The 24978-nt window shown below is 43.6% G+C and overlaps 2 protein-coding genes across 4 annotated transcripts in view; one reads left to right on the top strand and one right to left on the bottom strand.

The window, feature by feature from the left end:
* The window catches only part of LOC139210208 (solute carrier family 25 member 45), a 180195-nt gene that overhangs the window by 57446 nt on the left and 97771 nt on the right, over nucleotides 1-24978 (bottom strand). The gene's annotated exons all lie outside the window — the stretch shown is intronic.
* epha2b (eph receptor A2 b) lies at nucleotides 854-23975 on the top strand. 3 transcript variants are annotated; one of them, XM_070838809.1, is made up of 17 exons: nucleotides 854-974; nucleotides 1699-1778; nucleotides 3362-4013; nucleotides 14955-15110; nucleotides 15294-15653; nucleotides 15825-15955; nucleotides 16123-16294; nucleotides 16398-16497; nucleotides 17173-17228; nucleotides 17327-17452; nucleotides 18130-18315; nucleotides 18421-18482; nucleotides 18604-18813; nucleotides 18948-19097; nucleotides 19255-19448; nucleotides 20480-20635; nucleotides 22103-23975. In XM_070838809.1, the coding sequence occupies exons 1-17, from the start codon at nucleotides 890-892 to the stop codon at nucleotides 22209-22211; spliced, it is 2985 nt and encodes a 994-aa protein (XP_070694910.1). In that variant the 5' UTR covers nucleotides 854-889; the 3' UTR covers nucleotides 22212-23975. The 3 variants fall into 3 exon arrangements, with proteins under 3 accessions (XP_070694910.1, XP_070694909.1, XP_070694907.1); XM_070838808.1 differs by having other exon boundaries at nucleotides 18130-18327; XM_070838806.1 differs by having other exon boundaries at nucleotides 18130-18482.

Below are 24978 nucleotides of genomic sequence, written 5' to 3'. Positions count from 1 at the left end.
CATCTGTAATATGTAATATGATGCATTGTTACAAATTAAACTTCCAACAACATATAAAGAAGACGCTCATACATAAATACGACCATAGTAAGACTTTAATGATAATATTGTGATATTTAATGATAATAAAAACACTCACAGGAGCCACTTGTCTGCATAATGAGTATTTTATCAGAAGACTTCTGTATCTACTTTCACTTGAGTGACATTTTGAGTGTAGAACTTATAACTTTTACTTGTTATGAAGTATTTTTAAAGTACTGTATTGCTACTTTCTCTAGAAGAACACACCATGATACTTTTTTCACCACTGCTTACTTATTTTTCACTTCAGGGAACCGACATAGTAATTTGTTGTTTCAATCGCTTCAATGTGGAGCAAAGGACAAGAAACAGACTAGAATATTAACAATATCACAGAAGCAGCGACTTATTTACAGGTCAACAATTGACCTTTTTGTCTTAATAAGATTATATTGATCCTGCAGAGGATAGCAACACGCTGGGATAGTTTGGGGTTGATATAACACACAGAGATGGTTATTATAGTGTATGTTTTCAATCTCAATAAACGTGCATCCGCCTGCCTGTACCTGGAATTTAAACTTTCAGGACTTGTTCCCAATGTGCGACAAACTGCGGAATTTTCCGACAGGACCTGAAGGTTGCAAAAGTTTCTCAAGCGCCACCGATCACACACACACACACACACACACACACACACACACACACACACACACACACACACACACACACGCACATTCCTGCAGGAGGAGTCAGTGACGCGCTGGCCCGTTTGTGAATGAGCTGCGGAGTCGCTGTGAGCGCTCAGAGAGTCCAGCCAGGCCCAGGAGCACAGAGACACGGAGAGGGAGGAAAAGTTTGCCAAATGGATTTCTTTGCCGGAGTCAGACCTTTATTATTTTCATATGTGCTCATTAACGGTATACTAATCACATTACAGACCAAAGAAGGTGAGTGCCGCTTCTTAACAGAATTCTTTAAATAAAGTTGTTCACCTTAATTTTTTTGGAGACTTTTATTGGAGCAGAGCACGCGTGCCATGCGGGGAAAACTCGTTTAAGGAACTTTAAAACCAGGAAACATCCTGTCTTAAGCCTCAAGTTATATTCTATGGAAACGCTTTAATTGAATACAAGTGCTTCTGGTTGAAGTTGTAGATTTAATCATTAATAGCCGCCGGAGCTGAGGGTGTAGTCTGCATGTGCGCTAAACTTTCTAACACGAGCAGGTGAATTGTGGAGACAGAGTCAGATAGAGTCTAATTCGTGTCTGAATTTTCTAAACCACATTATTATCTCGCTTGTTTCTCTTTAGTATGTTTATGTCTTTTTAACGTTACTTACAGTGTTTTTATTGTATAGTTTAGTTTGACATTACAATATTCAAGTTAGCCAATAAAACGAACTCCTAAGACTTGTTCAACCAGAGTTTTGACCAACATTTTAAACTGAAGATGATGTAACTTTTGTGGAATTAATTTGAAAATTACATGCTGTCAGCTATGGGGGTTGCTATACAGCAAATTTAAAATCATTTGTAAACGTCTTTCCATTTGTAAATGTGTGTTTTTGAAGAAATAGAAGTGATGATTTCCATCACTTCTGAGTCAAAATGAGCCTTTTCTGATTAGTTAAAATGTTCTCATGTACTGACGGTGTTCCCGTGTCTCCACAGAGGTGCTTTTGGACATGAGGGCAACAGGGGGTGAGCTGGGCTGGCTGACATGGCCCTTAGATCAGGGAGACCGACCCGGGGTGAGTATCGCCTCTCCTCCAGCTCCCACGTTTCTACTTGGAATTTGCCTTCAGGATAAATCTGCATGTTGAAAATGCACAAGGAGGGCCCCGGCTGAACTGAGTGCAAAAAATCTTTGACTGTTTGACTTGAGTGGTTTGCCGTTCAGTGTGTATACGCGTCAGGTTTCTATAAAATGTGGTAGTTGGAGTCTAATGGTTGCTTGAGTATAGATATGAGAAGGAGCTGTAGGATCCCATCAGGCCTGCAGAGCATGTCTGTACTACACCAAAGCTTAGGCAGACAGAATAGCTGGTAGCTCTGAACTGGGAATACTTGTGGCTTCTTGCGGTTTCAAGGCTTCAGCTCCAGAATTGTATGTTAGAGGGCAATTAACTTTTAAAGTTTGCAGCATGTGGTACCTCTTTTGAGAGGGGGAGGGGTTTTCGATGGAGCCAATGAGCCCCGGCTACCTTTTCCTTAAACCCGGGTTAAATATTTAGAGATGAGTCTGGAGAATAGCTACATTATTACACCCAAATGCTGTGGTTGTCTCTGTGCCAGTGTACAGTTGGCATTTGTGCCTTCTCACATATTGTGGTTTCAGAGTAATTGACCAGTCAGGCTCATGCAGATTCACTGTAAATAGCCTCATTTCATGTCCTGATGACTTAAAGGCATGTGCAGACCTGCTCTTCACAGTGGCTTGCCCAACTTCTTCAAAGAGAGGTTTGACTGGTGAGATAATCACTCTGACACTTTAGTTTCACTTTTTACACTAATAAGCATCAGGTGTTCTTATCATTTTTTGAGGTTTGTTGGAATCATGTTTTAATGTGCACACTTTTCCCATGTAACTGCCATCACTTATGATAATTATTATTTCAAGTTTTAAAGGCCCCATATAAAAAATGTTCACCAGCTGTTTAATGGAGGTGTCGGCTCTGCTGTTGTACATCAAGTTTATATGGAGAGCCACACACTCAGCCAACGAAGCACATTCCTTTAATTAATAGCACAGTGGCTACATGCAGAGAGCAAACCACATGATCTGCCCCCGTGGGGGCCAGTTGCTCCTCAAGAGCCAAGGTTAGTTTAAAACATGCTGTCATTTTTTTATTTTTTATTTTTTTTAAATATTTGTGGCAGCTTTTAGTATCCAAGCTGCAATGGTGTTTGGGAAAGGTGCCAACAGTAACAGCAGTAGCACTAACAGTAGCAGTGTGAAAGAATGAGTTGGAAATAATTTGGTATTTTTGCAATGTCAGAAATGCTTTCTCACACAGACCTTGGGATTTTCTGTATTGTTATGCTGTAAAAGGCTCATAAAGTGGAGTTTTACATGTTGCAGAAATGTGTTATTGCTGTGAAAGATATTATATATATATATTCACGCAATGTGTAGAGCCATGGGTCCTTCTACACACACACTGTTTTTGTTTCCAGGTTCATGTCATAGTGTTTGAACCCACATGTGAAATGCTATGGTGCCCTTTAATTTTTTCTTACTGGTTAGCCGTGGCTCAGCCTAGTATGCCTAGGGGCTCCCCAGGGGTCTGTGTTCGTACCTCTAACCTTTTTGGTTTATGTGGTTTTGTTTCAGTGGGAGGTCATCCAGAGGACCCTGAACGGCTCTCAGTTCTATACATACTCTGTTTGCAATGTTGAGGAACGTGAGCAGGACAACTGGCTGCGTACCACCTTCATCCAGAGGCGTCCATCAGCTTCAAGGGTTTTTGTTGAACTCCAGTTTATTGTACGCGACTGCAACAACTTTTTGGATGGAGCCTCGCTGACCTGCAAGGAAACCTTCAACCTCTTCACATCTGAGTCAGACGCAGACGTGGGCACTACCTTCCGCAAGGGCCAGTTTAAGAAAGTGGCCACTATAGCGCCCGACGAGATCACCAGCAAAAATGATCTGCGTATCAACACTGAGACACGAGTGGTGGAGAACCTGTCTCGAAAAGGCTTCTACTTGGCTTTTCAAGACATTGGCGCCTGCATCGCACTTCTCTCCGTCAGGGTCTATTACAAAACGTGCCCGGCCACAGTGAAGAGCCTTGCATCGTTCCCGGACACCGTTGCCGGAGGCGAGAACCAGGCACTGAGGGAAGTGAGTGGGGTGTGCGTGGATAATGCCGTCAGCGAGGAGGTGCCTCGCATCTACTGCACTGTGGATGGGGAGTGGGTGGTACCAGTTGGGCAGTGCCAGTGCAAACCAGGCTATGAAGAAGTCGACGATGTGTGCCAAGGTAAGGCCGTGCTCTTGAATGTTTGGTATTTGTAAAGGTCTTTCTACCCTTAGGCACTTCAGCCTGTTTGGGTGTGAACCCAGGACACAGTTCCCATAAGAGTGTTTTATAAAGGAAGCGTTGGCTTGACTCACCATTTACCTTTATTAGAATTGCCATAGGTTGTAAAACAAGTCCGCATGGCAGCTTGCAGATATTTATCATAGGGGTTATTATTCTCGTTCAGTGGAATTCACCCCTTGGCTAACATGACTCCTCTGCGATGGAAGGAATGCTCGGACCTGCTTGCACATGTCCTGGTATCATTCGTGACCTTGAAACAATGCTTATAAAATTAAAAAATCAGCTATGATTCTATGATTGTAAGCTCGTACAAACCTTTATCATTAGCCTTTGCTGTAAAATGATGTGTCCTTATGTCATCAAAGCTCAGGTTGGGCAGTGAGAAACGTAGTCACTCTGAAGGTGCTGAGAGCTCACACTCAGGCTGCAGTTTAAAACTTAAATGAACAATTCAATATTTACTCCCGAAAGAGATAACTTCTTTTAAACTAATTTTGTAGCACGAAACGTTGTGTAGAAATCTTCTTTACAGGGTTTGAATTTTGGTCCCAGCCATGACTCACTCTGAAACCACATATTTAAAAAGTTGCTTAATGAATGTTGAAGTCATGCCGAAACACTTCACCTCTCACTACAGTTCTCATAATTTATAAGTTACAGCCTGTTGCATCAAGTAATTTCCTGCACTCTCACTATCATGTTCTGTTATCTTGATATGGGTGTGCTATGTATTCCAACCATAACTCATTCCTTTGACTTTGTAGTTAGGCAGTAGTTGTGTAGTTGCAAGTCCTGCAAAGAAGGCTTTTATTGTTGTGGGAAGGACTGTCAGGGTGACTGAAAGTGATCAAAGCAGCCAGGAGGCTACTGTACTGTGATGGATTAGCATCTTCAAGGCTGGCGGGGGGTGAAAGGGGAGGAGGAAGGAGGAAGCTTCTGAGCCTCACTGACTTTGTTCATCTGGAGCATCACAGAAAGCGTCCCTCCTCTTGTGAGCGACATGTCCCCCTGTCATCTCTCCCTTTCCCCCCCTCTGTTTTCATGAATTCACTGAGCCTCAGCTTTGGGATGTATTGTGTGGCTCCATCAGTGTATGTGAACATACAACACAGGCTGGCATGCAAGGGCCTGTTGTGATCTGTTGCATGACAGAACACCTAAAGACTCCCATCGGCCTAAGCACTCATCCTCCACCTCCTCCTCCGCTGCTTCTTTTGCAACTCCCAGTTGTTCACACAAGTGCATGACCTGAAACATACTAACACACACACACACAGGTATGCATTCCTCTAATCACTGTATGGAACACACACCTTGGACCACAGTCCATATGCATCCATACGCAGCCTGCTTATAATAGATTTTCTTTCTTAGTTTCCCTCCCATTGACACAACCGAGAGATAAACGCGATGAAATTCAGTGCATGAAATTCAGCCAGTGCATCAGTCTTAGCTGAGGGAAAGTGCCAGGTAAGGTGATTACAGGGGGGGAGGTGGTGAATGAGGAGGAGGAGGGGAGGGAGGAAGGAATGAAAGAAAAGTCATACAAAAGTGACGGAGAGGTTGTGTTTAGTGGAGGGGTGTGATTTTAAAACAGAGAGAGGTGAGGAATGGAATGCAAAGGTAGGAGAACAATGAAGCGCTGTGTTTCCCTGTGAGGCCAGAGGAGCCCACCTCCACCTCTATCTCCGCCTCCACCTCCTCTTCCCCCGGTTGGTACATTCCTGATCAGTTTGCCGAGGAGGAGTCCTCGCAACATTACTCCAGACCTGTGGAATTCCCAGGGCGGAGGGGGGGGAGAGGGGGGGGTAGCAGCTCCGGGTCAAGCCCTCACATAAAAATGACCAAACAAAGAAAACCCCCCAAAAAACCACAGAGTTGAAGGCAAATGAGAAGTTGGAAGTAGTGGATGAAGGTGGAAATGAATCACAGGGTTGCAGCGCGGGGCCAAGACGAATGGTTCGAAGGGCTTAAAGTGGAATCTCATACAGACACACGGTTAATCATTCTCCCCGCGTCTTTCCTGCACTGCGTGGCTGTTCGGGGAGAAACCACAAAACTTCAATTGTGGTGTTTTTTTCTTACTTCGGTTGAAAGTTTCCATGTTCAGTGATGTGTTCACTCAGTTTTATGACTCCTTGGCCCCGTGGGAGCTGTTAAAGTAGAGATCTGTGACTTTATCTGGTTATTGTCTCTGTCTCCTCATCAGCGCTCACTGCTGTGGTGTTTTTGGCTCAGACATCACTCGTCCTTCAAACTGTGTTTCTAGGATCTTTTTTTTCCCCCCTTGAACTCCTCGTTGAGGTTTCCGTAGGTGGCGTGTGGTGCTGTTCTGTTGGTGGCCGTCATTGGTCATGTTAACTACAGAGTCCTTCTTTTGGACAGGCAAACTGTAAAGATGAAACACAACACTTCCTGTGCTGCAGAAACCTACTAATGTTTAGAGCAGCAAATGTAAAAGCTTTTATGAGCTGGCCGTAAATCATTTCAGTCAGCAGTAGCGAGGCACAAAACCGTCTTTTGTTATTTATGAAAGAGTACCATAGAAGAGAATTATTTTGGCTCTCAAACGACATGAGCGTCAATTATGAAATGCATCAGAAATAGAGTAAACACAGTGAAAGCTGCTCTCAGGATTTATGTTTATTACCACAATCCTCTCAACAGTGATGAAGACCCGATGGAGACTGTCTCTGTTTTTTGTCAAGTTAATTACTTTCTTTTTTAATACTCTTTTTGTTGTGCATTTGGTTTTCCTCGTCCCTTCCCTCTCTTACTGCTTCACCAGCTTATGCAGCATCAAAACTTCAATATCTTTTTAAACAATTTGAATTAATCAGATCTCTTTCTTTAGTAACATGTAAAAACACTCAAACTGTGAAAGTACAGAAGTATTACCAGTACATTATACTTAAAGTATCAAAAGTAAAACGAAAAAAGTAAAACTTCTACCTATTATGTAGAATGGCTCCTATCAGAGTGTTATAATATTACAGTATTATATTACTTGATAGTTATTACCAATGAATTAGCATATAAGCAGCATTTTAATGTTGAAGCTGGTTATGGTGAAGATAATTTTGGATACTTGTAATTTAAACTATACCAATGCATCATATTTATGCATGTTGTGGGTATTTTGTCTAAAAACTTAATTAAAACTTAATTTAATCAGAATATTAACTATATTAGTACATGTTTATTTAGATGTTGTACAGTAGGAGCCAAAAGCAGCATAACATGGAAAGTACAAGTACCATAAAATAACACTTATCACAGGACTTGAGTTAATGCAATTAGTCAGTTTCCATAACAAGAATCTATTTAATGAATAACAATGATCAAAAACAAACATGGTAGAAGCAGGTTTCAGTGTGTGACACCTGCTTTAAATCAGGATGTCGGGCTTTCAGTCTCCTTAGTGAGAAAATAAACATTTTTATTTTTAGATTCTGGAAAAAAAACAACTTTTTTGCAATTACGGGGTTGGCTTTTAAATCACCAGCAGCACTGTGGGTTTCCACTTGTGACTCACGATCGACACTGACACCATTTCCCCCCATTGCCTATCACGCCTTTCCTTACCCATAATCCTCCCTGGCACAATAGAACAGCACACCGTGTGTCACCCCACTAAGGACCACACCTTATCAGTCGCTCCAAAGCCTCAAAAAATAAGGCTTAATCCCACATTAGGGTTTCCACGAGGCCAAATGTAAAAAGGGAGACACAGCGTGGAATATCTGGACCGCTGCGGGCAGCTCTGGTGTCATGGTGAAAATTTTGTCTTGATGGAACAACTGTCCACTGACTTCCAGTAAAGTTATTACTCCCCTCGCCAAAGAAGTTCCAGTAAACCATTTCCTCTCTCCCCTCCTTCCCTCTGTGTCCGTGTCTCCAAACTCATCCTCAGCTGATGTAACAAACAGTTGGTGACTAAGTTGTAGTTGTGTGACTGTGCGCTGTGGTGACAGATTTGTATGGGTAGTAATTGACTTGGGTGTGTTTGTGCTTTTTAAGTAAAGTAACTACTGGTTCTGCATGCTTTTTTGCCTTTGTGCACTCTCCTTTGCCGTCTTCTACCTCTCTCCCCACATCCTGCCTGTCCCTAAGGAGTCTTTCTATTTTAGCCTCAATTTTCCACCTCTTAGCTTGTGTTTATTTGATGGTTTCTTATCTCAACACATGATTGCTGTCACCTTTTTACAGTTCTTAATGCAATCTACTCCAGACGTACACTGTTGCGCAAACTGTCCCAAGTACAACAAACTGACAAACATAAAGTTTTTCCTTCATGTGTTCATGTTGTCCGTGAAATCAGAGCGACTGTTGTTTTTAGCTGGTGTGCAGGTCACGAATATGACACCAGCAGAGTTTAAACATCCCGTTTCACACGGCCCTGATGGGACTATTTAGACTGTACAGTTCTCCTCTTTCTGACTGGTAAATACATTTGTCCACGAGTGACTCGTAAAGATAAATAGAGGCTAAAATGTGAACAATGCTGCCAATCGGAGAATTTTTAGTGGAGGGGGAGAGAAAAACAGCCGGCCCTTTTCTCATAGTGGTTAAAGCATAAACATTTAGTTTGGTGAAACGCAAACTTTAGCTGTCAGTCTCTTTTTTTGTTGGTGAACTTTATGATGGATGTAGGGTTTGGGAAGGCTGATTGTTCACTTGGAAATACATCCTACAGAAAGCCAGAGATTAGGTGTTTCATGGCCAATAGTCTTTAAATCTGCTTGTACCTGGAGCCAACTGGTTCGTCATAATCATCCCAAACCTTTTAAGTCTTGTGCAATTTCAGCTTATCTGATGGGGAGTGTACAAAGAGACACGAACACGGCACCACACCTATGGAACTCTGGGTTTTGATTTAGTCGGCTTATGGTGGATTTCATGTAATAAAATCATCTCATTCCTGCAGGATAATCCCCACATTGAAATTTTCTGCTCCACCAAATATCCTTGGCTCTTGATCCCTGTAGCCTCCTCAGAAATAAAATTTAAAAAAAAGCACAAGGCACCGACTTATCGGACAGCGCTGTTACGTTACTGTTACTGTTTTACGTGCAGTTTGGATATAAACTCTCTTTCTTCCTCGTCTCTTGAAAGCCACCGTGATTACTTTGAATTTGTGGATTCCTCAGATCTCGTGCCAAGGTAACGTCTGCCTAGCAGGCTGAAATTAAGGGAGTTGGTTAGATAATGGGGCAACTCTGAAGGCACTTTCAAGTGGTGTCATGCACCGTCTTGTTGGACCACGTTTGGAGTGAACACAATGCTGGCAGTTACTGTGAACAAGATGACAGGAAATGTAGCAACCAGGAGATCTGATGGCTTCTATGAGTCTTTAATGTGGATTAGAGCAAATTGTACTGTTGTGATTTAAAAAGTGTGGCAGTGTGATAGTTGAGCCTTTGTGGTGTCATAGAGGACGCTGTATTAACAATTCTATAGGTTACATTTGTCTGCACTATGCACTGACAATAATGACACTCTATTTTTGTCGTGTGTATTTTTACAGTGAAGACAGACAGACAACCCACAGATTTTTTCCTCGTTAGCATGTAGCAATAATGGATAATAATGGATAATAAAATAAAAATGTGAGGGCCGACAGTGTTCAGCTGGGCATTTTGAGGCTTAGCACTAAAGATAAAGATAAAACTGCATTAATTGATTTATTTCTATAACATTTTAGCTACTTGACAACACAACATCTCAGATATTGTCACTTTATAAAGCTGATATGGTGAACTTGTTACTAAACAGTAACGTTAGCTTATTTCCCTCATCCAGCAGATGAAAAAAAAAAGCAACATATACATAGTCTACATATACATAGTCTGAGTTTTCTTTCTCATCACCTGACAAACTAATGTCCAATATTCACTCTTCTGTCAGCTCTTGTTTGGCATCCATCTCAAATATCAGGGTCTCTAGCTCACTAGTTGGTAAAATTTGTGTTGATGAACAGAGTTTGGGAAGCAGACAACTAAAACGAGGAGTAAGAAGAGGCTAAAAATGGAGAACGTATTGGTTCATCACATTATCATTTCATCGTAAAAGTAAAAATATTGATTAGCATAGCTTAGTTTCTTCAAATTTCAATAAAAAATGTGATTATTTAGTTTCTTTTCATGAAACAATGAACTGGCTTCAAGTCTCCTAATTTAGTTTCAAATGGCTGCTATTAGTCAGATAACTGAGCCCCGGCAACTTTTTAGCATGTGTGTTGGTTGTGGTGGGGAAGTTGGGACATATTTCCTCTTGGTGACATTCCTGAGCCCGGAGGCTGGGTGTGTGTATGTATGTGTGTGTTATGCTGGGGGAGTGCAGAGCAATGTGAACCACATTGTATTGTACTGTTGGTGTGTGAGGTCAGCACTTTCCTTCCCCCCGGTGTCAGTCAGTCATTCCCCCCCAGCACAACACACAACCCACCCACCCTTCAGCGCTAACAGGACGAGCTCACAGCGGAAACCGGAGGTCACCTAATCCCTTGGTGACTCCCCGACCCGTTGGCTCAGGGCTTTCCATTGTCGCTCTGCTCTGAGCGGCCTCGCTCAGCCACTTTCCATTTTGTTGTCCTGCCTGATAAGTCATTTTGTTTATTGGTGCATTTGGTCCCATTTTGGCCTCTTCCTCCAACCAGGAAGCAGACAGTTGTCTGCATCCAGTGTGGGACATGTTGGCTCGGCGTAGTGCTGTAAAATGGTGTTGTGTTTGCCACCTGGCTGTCTGGATTTGACCAACAACATGGAGAAACAGGGCCAAATGACCACGACTGGAGTGCAGCTGAAGCCTCTGGAAGCTTTCATGTCAGCCAGGATGGGTTTCTTCAAAGTATCAGCTTTACTTTTAACCATGCTGAGTATGTTTTGAGCCTCCTTGATTCCACTTTTCACTCCCCGTATCCCTCCTCCTGTCTGTGAGCCTGAGTGGACAGAGGGAGTGAGAGGAGAAAGGGGATCAGGGAATTTATTGTGTTTGTTAACAACCCCAGATGAAAGCCTGAGTGCAATTGTAAAACAGATGTAATGCCCTTACAGCTGCTCCATTGGTCAGCTAATCCTTTTGACTAATGCCCCCCTCCCTCCCACAGGCACACACTTCCATCAGCCCCTACACCTTTACTGCACCCTCCCCCTCCCCTCCTCTACCTCAGTGACCTCTGGCTCATTTTACCGGCTCACCTCCCCCATCACAGACCCCCATTGTTCCACCACAACCCGACTCCCCCAAAATGCTAATGACATGTTGTCACCCTGCATACAAACAAAATGACATGACATATTGCAATTACAGGTCTGACCAAGTCAGGAATGAAAATAGGGGGGTGGGGAGGAGAAGTGCAGTAGATGAGGGCACAGACGAAGAGAGAGGACTCGCTTGCCTCCAGATGTATTTGTGGAGCTGCCCCGATAAAGATCTAGACATTGTATTTATTTCTTATGGATTTGTTTTTCCAAGACGTGTTTTTGTTCACTGGCCATACTTTTGAATTTAACCTCCTTCCTCATGAGACAAGTCACCGTCTGCTGCTGCGACTATTCCTCCCTCCTCCTCCTCCTCCTCATCCTCACTGTGACCATGTGTTTGTTTTACTTGGCCACTGACTCCCTGTAAGCCATACACAGTTTAACTCATAACTGCCCCGAGGCAGACATGACCTTTCTGCCTTTTAAAAAGCCCAGCGCCGGACTCAATTGTGGGGGCCCCCTTACCACTTACTCCGGCAGTCCTGAGGGCAATTTCTGTTGTCAAGCCACCATGTTACCCCATTCATCCATCTATCCGACCATGCATTCATCACTGTCGCCATCTCATCCATCTTAACTTCTGCCGACAAGCCATGGGGGCCCTTGGGGGCTCCCACTCCAGAGGCTCCCAGAATGTAACAGGCCCCTGCACTCACTCTCAATAAACAAACACAGAGCCACTCAAGGCACACTGGGCCTCTTAAATGACAAACAGTTCCTCGCTCTGTAGCAATAGGGAGGGAAAAAAAATGGCCGGTCTGAGTTTGTCAGATGTTTCAACTCAGAAGTGGCTGAGAGACTTTTGTTTATGAGAGAGAGAGCGTTCATTTCAGGTGCCCCCCCCTGTGGGTTTAGTGCCTACGTTCATGTCGGGTCAACACATTTTAGCTTCCTTTACAGTTATTATTCTGTCTCAGGACTCTGGTAGTCTCAGGGCTGGTTCGTCATTTGGTCACGCTCCCCAGCATTTCCATGCTTTGATTGGCTGCTTTAGGAAGGAAGGCTGCATCAGCCTCATACTTCCTGTTTCCTGTTGTGTCCAGCAACAATCCAACGCTCCCCCTCCATCTCCCCCATGGAAGCAAGAGGTTTCCTTTCCCTGGACTTTGCTCTTTTGTCGAGGAATCCTCTTGTTAAATACCTCAGCAGAGAGTCATCTACTTTGATCTTCTGTCACAGTGACTCGTGTATTCAAGATGCACAAACTCATTCCCCTTTATATGGGAGAACTGGACTGAAACTGAAGCTGCAGTGACGGCGCTCTGCTACAGGCCTCCTGTTGGGTGGTGTGCACTGGAATGCATCTTGATTATAGAGGCGGCTCACAGTGTAAGGCCATCATCTCCACAGACCTGACCACGATGCATTGCAGCCTGTACTGTTGCGCCAAAAAGAGGCTAGTCCTCCTCTATTCAGTTGCCATGTGGCATTTCGGCTATTCCCATCTGCAGTGCCTGTGTGTGTATGTTTTTTCTTTCAACACTTGAATGGCATGGCATTCTCCTTGCCTGCTGGTCAGTGGTGAATAGCAATGTTAATGGGTTAGCTGGGAGCCTTTTTTACTGAGGGCTTGGAGGAGAGAAAGAAGGGGAGGAAGGAATTTGGGGATTACGAGGAGAGGTAGGGGTATGAATTGGGGTTTGAGGCAGCAGCTGTTGCCCCTTCTCAATACAAGAGTTCGCCCTGGCCTGTCCCTTTTCTCTCACTCCACTTTTCTTTAGTCCTCAGCAGGATACAGTATTCCCCTCTTTCTTTCTTCAACCTTCTGTTCCTTCATAGCACCTCTCTGCTGCCTCGCCCAACCTCTGCCTCATTCGCGTTAATGAATAGCAGTGGCTGTTAGTGAAACAGCTGGCCGGGACAGAGAGAAGATGCTGTCTTGAGGGGAGGATTGAGTAACATGCAAGCCTATTGGGCAGACTTACAAATTCTTCTCATGCTGAGTATGTTTCCTTCCACCATTGTTGCCATGCTCTTCAGCTAATACACACCTCTTAACAGCAGCTCTGCTGCAACTCGGTGAACCACAATGATAGAAAAAGCTCAATGGAGTCGAAGGGAACTCATGGTCAGTCGAGTAAATCCCCTTGATATGACTTAAATGGAGCGGGAGCCATGTGCTTTCCGTCTTGTGTGTGGTCACTTGTGGCGTCCAAATGAACTTCATTCAAGAGAACCGCAGTGAAAGGCAGTCATAGACGGAGACAGTATCTCTGAGTGAATTTGATATTGTCTTCGTCCTTGGCTTTGCTTTTCAGCGCGCCTCTGTTGGAATCTGACATCGAAACTGTGTGTTTGCCTTCGACTTAATGTTTCATTGCTTCGCCTCAGTCGCACATACCTCATTTCAACTGGCTATCATGTCCCAGTTCTACCTTGTCTGATCTCTCTCTCTTGCCATTGTCTTCGTTCTTTTTTTTCTCTTATGTATCTTTCTCTTCTCTTGTCCTTTGGCCAAATGTTGTCTCTCATTTGCATTGTCAACAATCTTATGACATGTGTCATGAGTTATTAAAATGCTCCAGGCAAATGACTGAAGGAAGGAAGGAAATGTGTGTGTGTGTATGTTTATATATATATATATATGCGTGTGTGCGTGAAATGACTCTGCAGAAGGACTTGAACAGGTGTAAGGCAGCGTACATAATCCCTCTTCTGATGTCAGATTTACCCATGTGTCCACGGGTGTGCTTTGCATACATGGATGTGTATTTTGTGCATATATATGGACGTGGGTGCATGTGTGCAGTTCATACATGAACGTGTGTGTGTGTGTGTCTGTGGACAAATGTGTGATGGTGTGAGGACATGAGCAGCAGCCGTTGGAATGCTTTTGCAGAGTTAAAGGGGGGCCGTCTCGTTTTCACTCTCCTTTATGGCGCGCTCTCTACAAAATTTCACACCATATTAAGTTCATATTTCACCACCGCTACGCACAGCTGGATCACCTACCTGTATTTCTATATCCCGAGTCGGACGTGTGAAATTAGGTGTTACTGTATCTTGGCGATACCATTTCAAAAGTCTGCATGTGGGTTTCAGAAAGAAAAAAAATATAATAGACTGTTGAGTACAAACGGATGCTTTGCTTTTCTCTGCTCCACTTCTTTTTCTTAGGGCTTTCCTGAGTTTTGTTGCCTTTATTTCTGACTGACTTATGCCTGTGGAATGTGGGATGACTGGTTGTCAGAGAGAAAAGCATCAAGGGGGTGGTAGTGGTGTCTTTACGTTACTGTTTCAAAGTAAGGAGTAGGAGTGCCGGCCAGGCAGGGAGTCTGCATTTTTGTTTCAGGGTTGGGCTCATGTGAGCAGCATCTCAGCTGGACTGAAGTGTGTTTTAATGGGAAGAGTCAACACTGTGCAGAGCCTTGCCTCTAGTTTCTCTCCCATATCTCTGCCGCTTGTACAGATCTGACCTTTAGCCTTGACATAATAACATGCCCTCCGAACCTTGTTGTGTTGCACACAAGGCTAAAAGTTCACAGCATTACCGGTCTTCGAAAGACACTTAAATTATCTGGAGGAACTGGCTGTCTGCCTTGTTATATGGGATGTTGCCTGAAGTCACGGTTGAACTTATTCTCCTCATGCAAATGTGGTTTTGTGTTTGCAGAATGTCAGCCCGGCTTCTTTAAGGCTGCAGCATCTGGTGACAAATGTGAGGCGTGTCCTGTCAACACCCAGAGGCTGGAATATGGGGCTTTGGTTTGTCCTTGTATGGATGGCTTCTACCGGGCCCCAACCGACCCTCCGACTGGACCCTGTTCAGGTAATGAGCCCCCTTGATCTCTAATGAGAACCTTGCTATAAGAAAATGAAGAAAATATTGACTATTTATGAGCAGTTAAATGTCATTTCCAATGTCACTTTCTGAGTGTAAACTCAGAAAGTGACATTTTGCTTCCTGTGCTTCTCTAACATCCCATGTCCTTCTCTAATCTGTGTGCACCAGGCCTCCCCTCCGCCCCAACAAACCTTGTGGCCACCACCACCCAGCTCTCCACAGGAAAACTCCTCCTCTCCTGGAGCCCGCCTGAGGACACCGGCGGTCGAAGCGACATCACCTACAGCGTTGAATGCCAGCGCTGCGAGGGCATTGTGTGCCAGTCTTGCGGAGAGAAAATCCGCTACGAACCAGCCAGCACTGGCCTGACCGACACCAGGGTTTCAGTGAGCGAGTTGGATGCTCACTTCAACTACACCTTCACTGTGGAGGCTCATAGCGGCGTGTCAATGTTTGCTAGTCAAGCAACACCACGTGCTAATAGACCACCGTCCACCAGCGCCCTGACTACATCTCTGCACTACACAGGTGGGTGTTACTGATATGTGGCAGCGGAGTGATGCTATCTGTGCTGCAGTAATGACGGATGCTATCAGGGCAGTGACAGCCCTGCAAGTCGAATTTGTGGTGCAGGAGTGAGATGAAATGAGGTTTTCACATCCCAAAGATACAGAAATATTCACTTTGCTCTGTGCTCAGATCCCCCGAAGATCACCACAATACGACTGGTGGAGAGGACCTCCACCAGCCTGTCCCTTTCCTGGGACGTATCCCCCCGACCACGGCTCCAGACCCGGCCCGTCCGCTACGAACTTAGCTACCGCAAGAAGGTGTGCAACTCTTGTTTATTTTCCTGCTAAATGAATTCATTTTGCTGTTTTATTATACATTTATATACAAGATATTTAGTTTAAACAACACCTGAGAGCTTCTAAACTGAACATTATCTAGAGTTTTTACTGAATTTCTCCCTCACCTTCCCTCCTCTGCCTCCCAGGATGATAACCTGGATGTGACTACCTACATCGTGCTCATACTGGAGAAGAATTCTGTACAGATCATCGATCTGACACCGGGCACGACCTACCTGTTCAGGGTGCAGGCCCTCAGCAGCGATGGCAGCCCTGGAGGCTCCAGCATAGAGGAGCAGTTTGAGACCTCACATGAAGGTACAGAGGAGATCTACTGTAGAAAAAAAGTTTCACGAACTTTACTCAAAAATGGGATTTCTCTGATGTGCGTCTTGTGTTTTCTTTACTTGCCCTTTTCCAGAACGCCTCACTCAAAGCAACACAGCAGTCATCTTCGGTGCAGGAGTTGGAGGAGCGGCCATGTTGTTCATAGTGGTCGTGGTCCTGTTCCTACGCAAACGGTCAGTAAACCCCCCCGCCTGCTGCTGCTCTCCCTGTCTGTCTGTCCTGTTAATCAGTCAGAAAGCGGCCTCCTTCACTGGCTTCCTCCCTCATTCTTCTGCCTTTCCTTTTGTGGGGCCTCCAAATGGCCTTTGCATTCACTCTGTCCTCACCTCTCTCTTTCTCTCTTCCTTTAGCCAACTTTCTCTTTCTCTTCATCTGGATCTGTGTCCCAGCACTCACTAGGGAAGAGTTTGCATTGAATGTGCCTTGTCATTGCTCAATGGTTATATTCTGTGTGTGTTGGGGGCTTCTAAAGGAAATTGGTCTGGGGTGGTACATTGTTGGTGATAAGAGGTGCTTGGTTCTTTCTGTACCAGACCGCAGGCACTTTGTAAAGCTGACCTGGGCCTGTACTGTAGCAGTCTGTAGCTGGCCTGTCCACCTCCCTCCCGCCTGCTTGTCTGTCTTTCAATCTTTAAATCGGCTTGGGAAACACAGTCCATCATCAGCCTTTATCAAAAGGCCGCCTCTGTGTGAATAGACACGTTGCACCAGTGTCGGGATCCTTTTGAGAGCGTTAGAACTTCTAGAAAAATGACAACAAAGGTTGCTCTGTGCCATTGATATTAAAGCAGGCAAATGATATAAAGACGAAAATCCATTTGTTCTTTGTTTTTTATCTTTTTATTCAGAAAAAGAAGCTCTCACACCAGGCAGGGACCAGAGGACACCTACTTCTCCAGCTCAGGTAGACAAAAAAAATCTCTCTCATCTCCTTATCTCGCTTTATTCAATCTATTTTATTAATTTGTTAACTTACAACCATTTTCGCTCTTTTTCTCACAGAGCAGTTGAAGCCTTTGAAGACCTACGTTGATCCACATACATACGAGGACCCCAACACAGCTGTGCTGAAGTTTGCCACTGAAATCCACCCCAGTCACATAACCAAACAGAAAGTCATTGGAGCTGGTGAGTGACAACCCTGCTGAGACAATCTGCTGTGAGGCTTAACTCTGAGATGCTGAAAGATTTTCCCAATCCTCAGACTCTCTGTTTATATTGTGTATTTTCCACAGCTTAACAGGCTGACTGACAGTGGTTACTTTAGTGAGATTAACATTTATCTGACTGAGTTCTCACACAACAAGTTGAGACAATTTGTTGTGTAGCAGCTCTTGGCAGTGGGATCTGGCTGAAGTTGACTTGAATCAGACAAAGAAAGTGTTGCAGGAACAGTATTTTGGAAGAATATCAGGGCACCTCCCCGGGTCCTGCCCAGATCTTTCATACATGATGCGTTTATTCAAGTGCGACCACCTTTACCCTTTGAACCAACAGTCTTTTTTCAACAACTCACCCTGCCAGGTTCCCATGACCGACACCCCCCCCCTCCCCTTTCTTCTCATGTGACAGCTGATTCCCATGCTTCCACACCACAGGCTATCTACCAATTAAACAACAGAGGGTGTCGCTCAACACCCAGCCAGAACACACCTCTGTGAGAGAGCCTCAGGCAGAACAGCCACGGAGACTTCCTTATTTTCCCTCTGTTGCACAGCAAACCCCTGCAGCTAGAAACCTGAGAAAACATATCAATCCCACTCATTTTTTTAATCAGTTGCCCCATTGATGTGGTTTTCCTGCAGGGGAGTTTGGTGAGGTGTACCGCGGTATTCTGAAGGTGCCGGGGAGGAAAGAGGTGGCAGTGGCCATCAAGACGCTGAAGCCGGGCTACACAGAGAAACAGAGGCAGGACTTTCTGAGCGAGGCCTCCATCATGGGTCAGTTCTCCCACCAGAACATCATTCGTCTGGAGGGGGTGGTGACCAAATGTAAGGACTTTTGTGAGTTTCGTTGTTGTTTTTCAATTTATCACATTATGCTGCTGTTTTGGGCCAGTTCAGACGTATCAATTCTTCTTTTCTGTGTGTGTGCAGTCAAACATGCTATGATTGTGACTGAATACATGGAGAATGGAGCACTGGACAGGTACCTTAGGGTAAGTCAGCCACACACACACCACCGCTACTGCAGCTTTTGCCACAGTGATGCTACTTGTAAACTTGAAAATAGGTCTGTCTACTAGACTGAATTAATTAGCGCTTGTTTTCTCCCATCAGGACCACGATGGCGAGTTTGGTTCCTTCCAGCTGGTGGGCATGTTACGTGGCATTGCTGCGGGCATGAAATACCTCTCTGACATGAGCTACGTTCACCGTGACCTTGCTGCCCGCAATGTCCTCGTCAACAACTCCCTGGAGTGTAAAGTGTCAGACTTTGGCCTATCCCGGGTACTGGAAGACGATCCTGAGGGGACGTACACCACAAGTGTAAGTAGATACGGGCAAAAAAAAGCAAAAATGATTCACCTTTGCCACGTCTTCACAACTTGCTGTATGGTTTAGATTCTTGAGCTCCTTTTTCGTTCCTCGGTCCCTAATTTGAAGCTTTTTCGCGTGAACAGGGTGGTAAGATCCCCATTCGCTGGACGGCTCCAGAGGCCATAGCATACAGGAAATTCACCTCAGCTAGCGATGTGTGGAGCTTTGGGATTGTCATGTGGGAGGTGATGGCCTTTGGTGAAAGGCCTTACTGGGACATGAGTAACCATGAGGTGAGTTTCAGTGTTTGCAGCAAGTTTACAGATTACCCTTTTCTCTGAGGTTTTGCTGTTAAAGCCAACCGACCTTCAAATTCTTCTTTTAAAAGATATTTTTAGAAACACACCACTGAGAGAAGATCTAATAAGTCACCTGAAAAACTTGTTGCAGGTGATGAAGGCTATCAACGAGGCTTTTAGGCTGCCGGCGCCAATGGACTGTCCCTCAGCCGTTTACCAGCTGATGCTGCAGTGTTGGCTTCAGGATCGATCCAAGAGGCCGCGCTTTGGAGACATCGTCAGCCTGCTGGACAAGCTGCTGCGGAGCCCAGACTCCCTGAAGACCATCGCAGACTTTGACCCTCGGTAAGGTTTATTTACATACCAGACTAAGGGGTTGAAATGCATATTTTTCCAGTGCTGACTCCTCAGTAACTGCCTATATCAGCAACCAGTTCTTGGAAACAACCCTGTAACCAAAACGTTTGCAATACTTCTTATATAAATTCCAATTTTTGTCTTACTTCTACTAATTCCTTTTGGTCTCTCTTAGTTTCCCCTCTGGTTGATGTTATGTAGCATAAAACCCTGCTTATGTAGCATAAAACCCTGCTTATGTAGCATAAAACCCTGATAATAGGTATAAAAAGTTATGTGCTTTCCTCTAAGAAGCAGAACTTTTATTCACTTTAGAAAGAACTCTGTTATCCTAAAAAGAAAAAAAACAGTATTTTATAATAGTAGCCATATGGATTTAAATTAATTTAAAATAACATGTAAACTTAATTGACGAGACTCAATACTTAACTCTTTTTTTTTGTTATTATTTTTGCATTTTTAAGACTGTTGAGGGTAGTGACAGAGACATGAAACACATTTGTTTCCCCTCACTTGAAATTTGGTTTGATCGACTTGGGACTTGACATGAACTTGGTTTCGATTGACCTGAGACCTGGAACTGCTTCAAAACATTTGAAAACAGCTCTGGCAGCAGCTCACCATTTAATTTACCTTTTTAAAAGGGGTTGTTTGGTGAAGAAAGGGGAATGGCTTTAAGATGTTCTACTTAAACCATTAAACGGACACACCGACACCTTGCCAGCCAGGCTAATGAAAGAAATGTGTGTTCACTCCTTGCAGGGGATTACTGACGCTCTGTTGTATGTGATTGTGTGCATGAATGCATATTTTTCCTTTTGTGGGGGAGCATTGAAGCCAGAAACGGTGAGGAAGGACAAAAGGCTGTTGTGATTATATCTTAATCTGACTGACTGCTTCAACTGGTTTTTATCACCAACTGGTTTCCTGCACAGTAATTACAGCCCTCAGTCATCCCCCTTTGTTGTGGGAAAGCTGGTTGATTATCATCATTTGGATCTACTTTTCTTCGCTTGCAGCGTATCCATCCGCCTGCCCAGCACCAGCGGCTCGGACGGTTCCCCTTTCAGGTCGGTGTCCGAGTGGCTGGAGTCCATCAAGATGAGTCAGTACAGTGAGAACTTCACATGTGCTGGTGTCGTCACCATGGACCAGGTCCTGCAGATGAAGAACGAGTAAGTGAGACGCAAATTCGGATTTGGTGACACCACATAATGAGTTAGGATCTTTTATTTTTTGTTTGTCAAGCGCACTTTTGCCAAAGAAGAGGAACATTTTGTTGTCAAATTATGCCATGAATTAAAACCACCATGTCACACAGGAATGTTTTTGCCCCCAAGATGAAGTCTATTATGGACTCTAGTAGTTTATGTATTTGTTTTCCTTAAAATTTTTCTTTTTTACAGCCAGCAGTATAGTTTGCGCACAATATAATCTCCAACCTCAGTTACAACTTGAGAAATGTTTGAGATGGAAAAAGTAATGGAGGGAAGGAGAGGGAGTGGGTTCATTTGTGGTTGGCTGGTGGTGGTGGCTTGTGGTCGCTGCAGTCCTTATTCTTCTTTCCTCTCTTCATTCTTCTCTCATCCCTCCCTTCACCCACACACACTAGCTGCCCTGGGCAGCACTTTTGCTAGAGCCCTGAAAACCACCAGTTTTGCCTGTTGAGGGCAAAGGGCTTTTGTGGCCTCTTCAACATTAAAGGAGTGAAGGAAGAGGAGAGAATAGCTTGTGGAGCTGGGGCAACTAGTGGAGATTAAGGCCCTGAAATAGATGGATGAGATTTGAAGCCTCATTCATAGTCGGTTTGTACTTCTAGAAAGATTGAAGAGGTGCTCTCACAACGTACCCCCTGAACTTATCACAGGGTAGTTTAAGGCAAATGAATCTTCACAGATGTGTAGGAGCATTAAGGGGGCAATTTAATGAAATGGACTCAACCTTTTGGGAAAAAAAGGCTTAGTGAGGCACATAATATGAGGTTGTTTTGGGGCAATAATGAGGGCCAGAGCTTTTCCTAACCGCATGACCAGCCAAAAGGATACCCCCCCTCCCCTTCCTCTGCCTTGGTGTACGTATCTCAGTTGGTCTTGCTTTTGATTTGGGAAGATGTGCAGACTGTAAAGCAGACGACAAACCCTTTTGAAGTATTTGTCATACAGAATGGTGTGATTTCATGGCCCCATGTTTCCATCTCAGGGCATCTGGTAGCACTCTTTGAAAACCAGCAGTTATTTACGACCCACCCTCTGCTTGCCAGACAAGTGATTCATGGTCAACAGGGAGAATCCTCGTTAAGTAATTAAGGCTGTAATTAAGGCTTTGACTTTGCAGGGCTTTTGCAGGTTTGCTTCATGTGCTCCTGAAGAGTGAAACCCCCAGTGTTTTCCTTTTAATGCTGAAGATGAATTGAAACCTCTGGAGATTACTAACTTGGAACACACCCCACCTTGCTGCACTGGTTCAGCGATCAAGCCAGACATGAATGGAGTCAGCTGGCATTTGGTCACATTGGATGAGTGATGAGTGATTACTACAAGAGAGGCAGGAAGGATGTGTGTGTGAAAAATGTTGGAACGAGGCCAAAGTGTAAATCCACGTGCAGCTCTTCTCATATTCTGCCATGTCTCTTTCTCTCACAGGGACATTAAGAACATCGGGGTGAGGCTGCCTGGCCATTTGAAAAGAATTGCCTACAGCATCTTGGGTCTAAAGGACCAGACCAGCACCCTGAGCGTGTTTGCAGTGTGATCAGGACAACAAAAGGAATTAAAAATTCATTTGGGCACTGAAGCAGGCAGTCCTTTTGAACTCTAAGCTGAGCTGGAGCGAAACTGCAGGGACGGCTTTGGATCGGCAGGACCAAGAGAACTGTGCCATCCTTCGAGGCCGACTGAATCGGACTGACTCACTGTACATTTTTGACATCTTCATCTTATCCACACAGGAATTGAGCAAATATACAACAATAGATGTATCAAGTAGACTCTGTATATTTAGATATCTATTTTTATTATCCATGTCTTCTGTACAGATGCAATTCATTGCTCATGCATTTATTTTTTTTCTTCATTTCACATTCCTGCTTCATAAAAATCAACAATCAAGCCAGTTCTGGGAAAAGCTTCAACTCTACACCCTGAGCTTGTTGCATCCAGTGTCAAACAAACAGGGAAAGCACAGTTACGTGTGATCGTATGGGAGCAGTGGAGTCTGGCTCTGGTTCACGTTGTGGTTGGTGCTGATGTCATGGCGTCTCCCTTTAATTGGCACTTTGGCCCATTTCCTGTTAGACCAATGAGGTTGGAGGGCTGAAATGGGCTCGAGCTGGCCAAGAGTGAAAGTGTTGCTGAGGTGTTTAAACAGAGATGGACCTGGTGTTGTTTCTGGCCTTCTGCTGGCTCCACGCAGAAATTAAGCTATAATCGTGTATGTGGTGTTATATAAAGGAAAAAAAAAGAGAGGATTTGTATGAGGTACTCTGTGTTTAAAGGATCACTTTTATATTCTTTGTGTTTGGGTGATTACCAAAAACATTGGGATTAAAATTTATAATGTAGCACTTGGATCAAAAATCTCATTGTCTTGCTTTATCTCAGAATTGCACGAAAAGGGCAATTACACACAAAATCCTGAACAAAATGAAATGGTATCGAAGTGAGTGAGAAATTGTGCGAGTGAAAGAAGTTTTTGTGAGGATGCAGTACATCTGTTTGTAGCATACCAGTAATGAAGAGGGAGTTTGCCAAAATGCCCCGAAAAAAACAAAAAAAAAAAGATTTAATGATGATGAGTCTTGTGGTTGAGATGATTTCATGCATAATAATAGTTTGGTTTGCAATTTCAATGTCTCATTTAGTTTTGTAGAAGCTATAAAAAAAAATTCATTCATATTTCTGTTGGTTTGAGTGTTGATGGGATGAAACTTTTACAATTTAGTGCTCAACTCGTTCCAGACATTCAAAGACGTTTTTTTCAAAGTGCCTGTTTGTGGAACATTAAGGGAGTTCGCTTGTGTCGGTTTGCAATGAAGCAGCTCTCCACTGTAGTGGGAAGTGAATAGTGGAAAATTTCCCCAGTGCTCTTAATTGATGACTGCAAATCATTGTGTTACTGATGTACACTTTCCTTTACTTGAATTTTGACTGTATTTTCAAATGTATCTATGATTATTGTAGCTGATAGATCCATCATCGGAAAAGGGATTTTCTTTTGTTATTACTCGGGTTTAATGGTTGCAATTACATGTTGTACATTTTTTATGATTTCTCTGTTAACCATATTACCAAACTGGTTATTTTTCTAAGTTCCCATCACTTTCCAAAGCGATATCTTCTTCTTTTGCTGCCTTTTCAAGCATTTTGAGAGTTCCTTCATCAAAGAGTAAACTCCTTCCTTTTTGCCTGTTGTTTTATACTGTATTTAATAGCCTATTTATTTTTTACTTTTATTTATTTATGCTGATAAACACTGAGCTGGGATTATAATGAAGGTTGTTTTCTCATTCTCAATAATAAAAAAAAAATGCTCGAATGTCTCTCTTTTTTTATTCCTTAGTTATTCAAACCTGAGATTGCCTTCTCTTGCGTTTGTGGAGCAATAAAATCCTAGCTTTAATTTGGCAAAGCCTGCCGTATGATTGACACTAAACAAAGCAGAGGAATGCTTTATTTGTTTTGCACAATGCCAGGATGTTTATACTTCCACCTGGATGTCTTTATAATGCTGCTAGATGCTGTGATTCCAGAGCAGGAACTTGTTGTAAACAGGTGAGAGCTTCGTTACCTGCAGGAGGAAACTGATGTCCACACACACACACTGTACAAAACACACATCAACATTTCTCTGTCTGCCACCACTGGGAACAGTTTATTAGATTTATATTCTATAATCAAATCAAAAACTCAGATTTAGCTCTAATGTTTGTATTTGTTTGGCAGAGATCTGTGATCTGCCATTTGATTACTCGTTCCCTGAGACATGACCTGCTATGTGAAACCACATTTTTTTCATTTTTCATCTGTTGCTTTACAGTCGAACTCAGATGTCAGAGATTCCGCCTTCTTGCTTAGGAAAATGCGGTGGAATATCCCTTTACTGTGGAATTCTTGATAAGGACGAGAAATGCCATCTTTTTTTGAGATGCAGTTACCCAACATCATTGTGGTATTATACACTTTAATTGAACACTGTCAGGTTTTTCACATCCTCATAATCTTTAATGCCTATAAGCAGTTTCAGGATCACATGATCACAAATATCAAAACACACTTGTGGTAAATGTTTAAAAACGTGACTTTGAGATGTAGAAGTACACTTGCAGTTAAGACTATTTTATATTCAGCGGGTAGAATAGGTTATCAAATATGGCACAGCATTTTGCATTTCATAAGCATACATGGATATTTCTTTACTTTTTTTTTTTCCTTACAGCTTTCATAGTTTGGGCTATAACAGAACTTTTTCATAGCACTTTGACTTTGAACTGAAAACTACATAAATAAGACTCAAGCTGTAA

The sequence above is a fragment of the Pempheris klunzingeri genome, chromosome 11, assembly GCF_042242105.1.
Source record: "Pempheris klunzingeri isolate RE-2024b chromosome 11, fPemKlu1.hap1, whole genome shotgun sequence".
Taxonomy (NCBI): domain Eukaryota; kingdom Metazoa; phylum Chordata; class Actinopteri; order Acropomatiformes; family Pempheridae; genus Pempheris; species Pempheris klunzingeri.
The sequence above is the reverse complement of the archived record's forward strand: the minus strand, read 5'-3'. Positions and strand labels throughout refer to the sequence as shown.

Coding starts and splice junctions, on each gene's coding strand:
- epha2b (XM_070838806.1), top strand. CDS start 890: ATGGATTTCTTTGCCGGAGTCAGACCTTTATTATTTTCATATGTGCTC. Junction 17,229..17,326: donor CACCTACTTCTCCAGCTCAG/GTAGACAAAAAA, acceptor TTTTTCTCACAG/AGCAGTTGAAGCCTTTGAAG. Junction 20,636..22,102: donor GTCCTGCAGATGAAGAACGA/GTAAGTGAGACG, acceptor TTTCTCTCACAG/GGACATTAAGAACATCGGGG.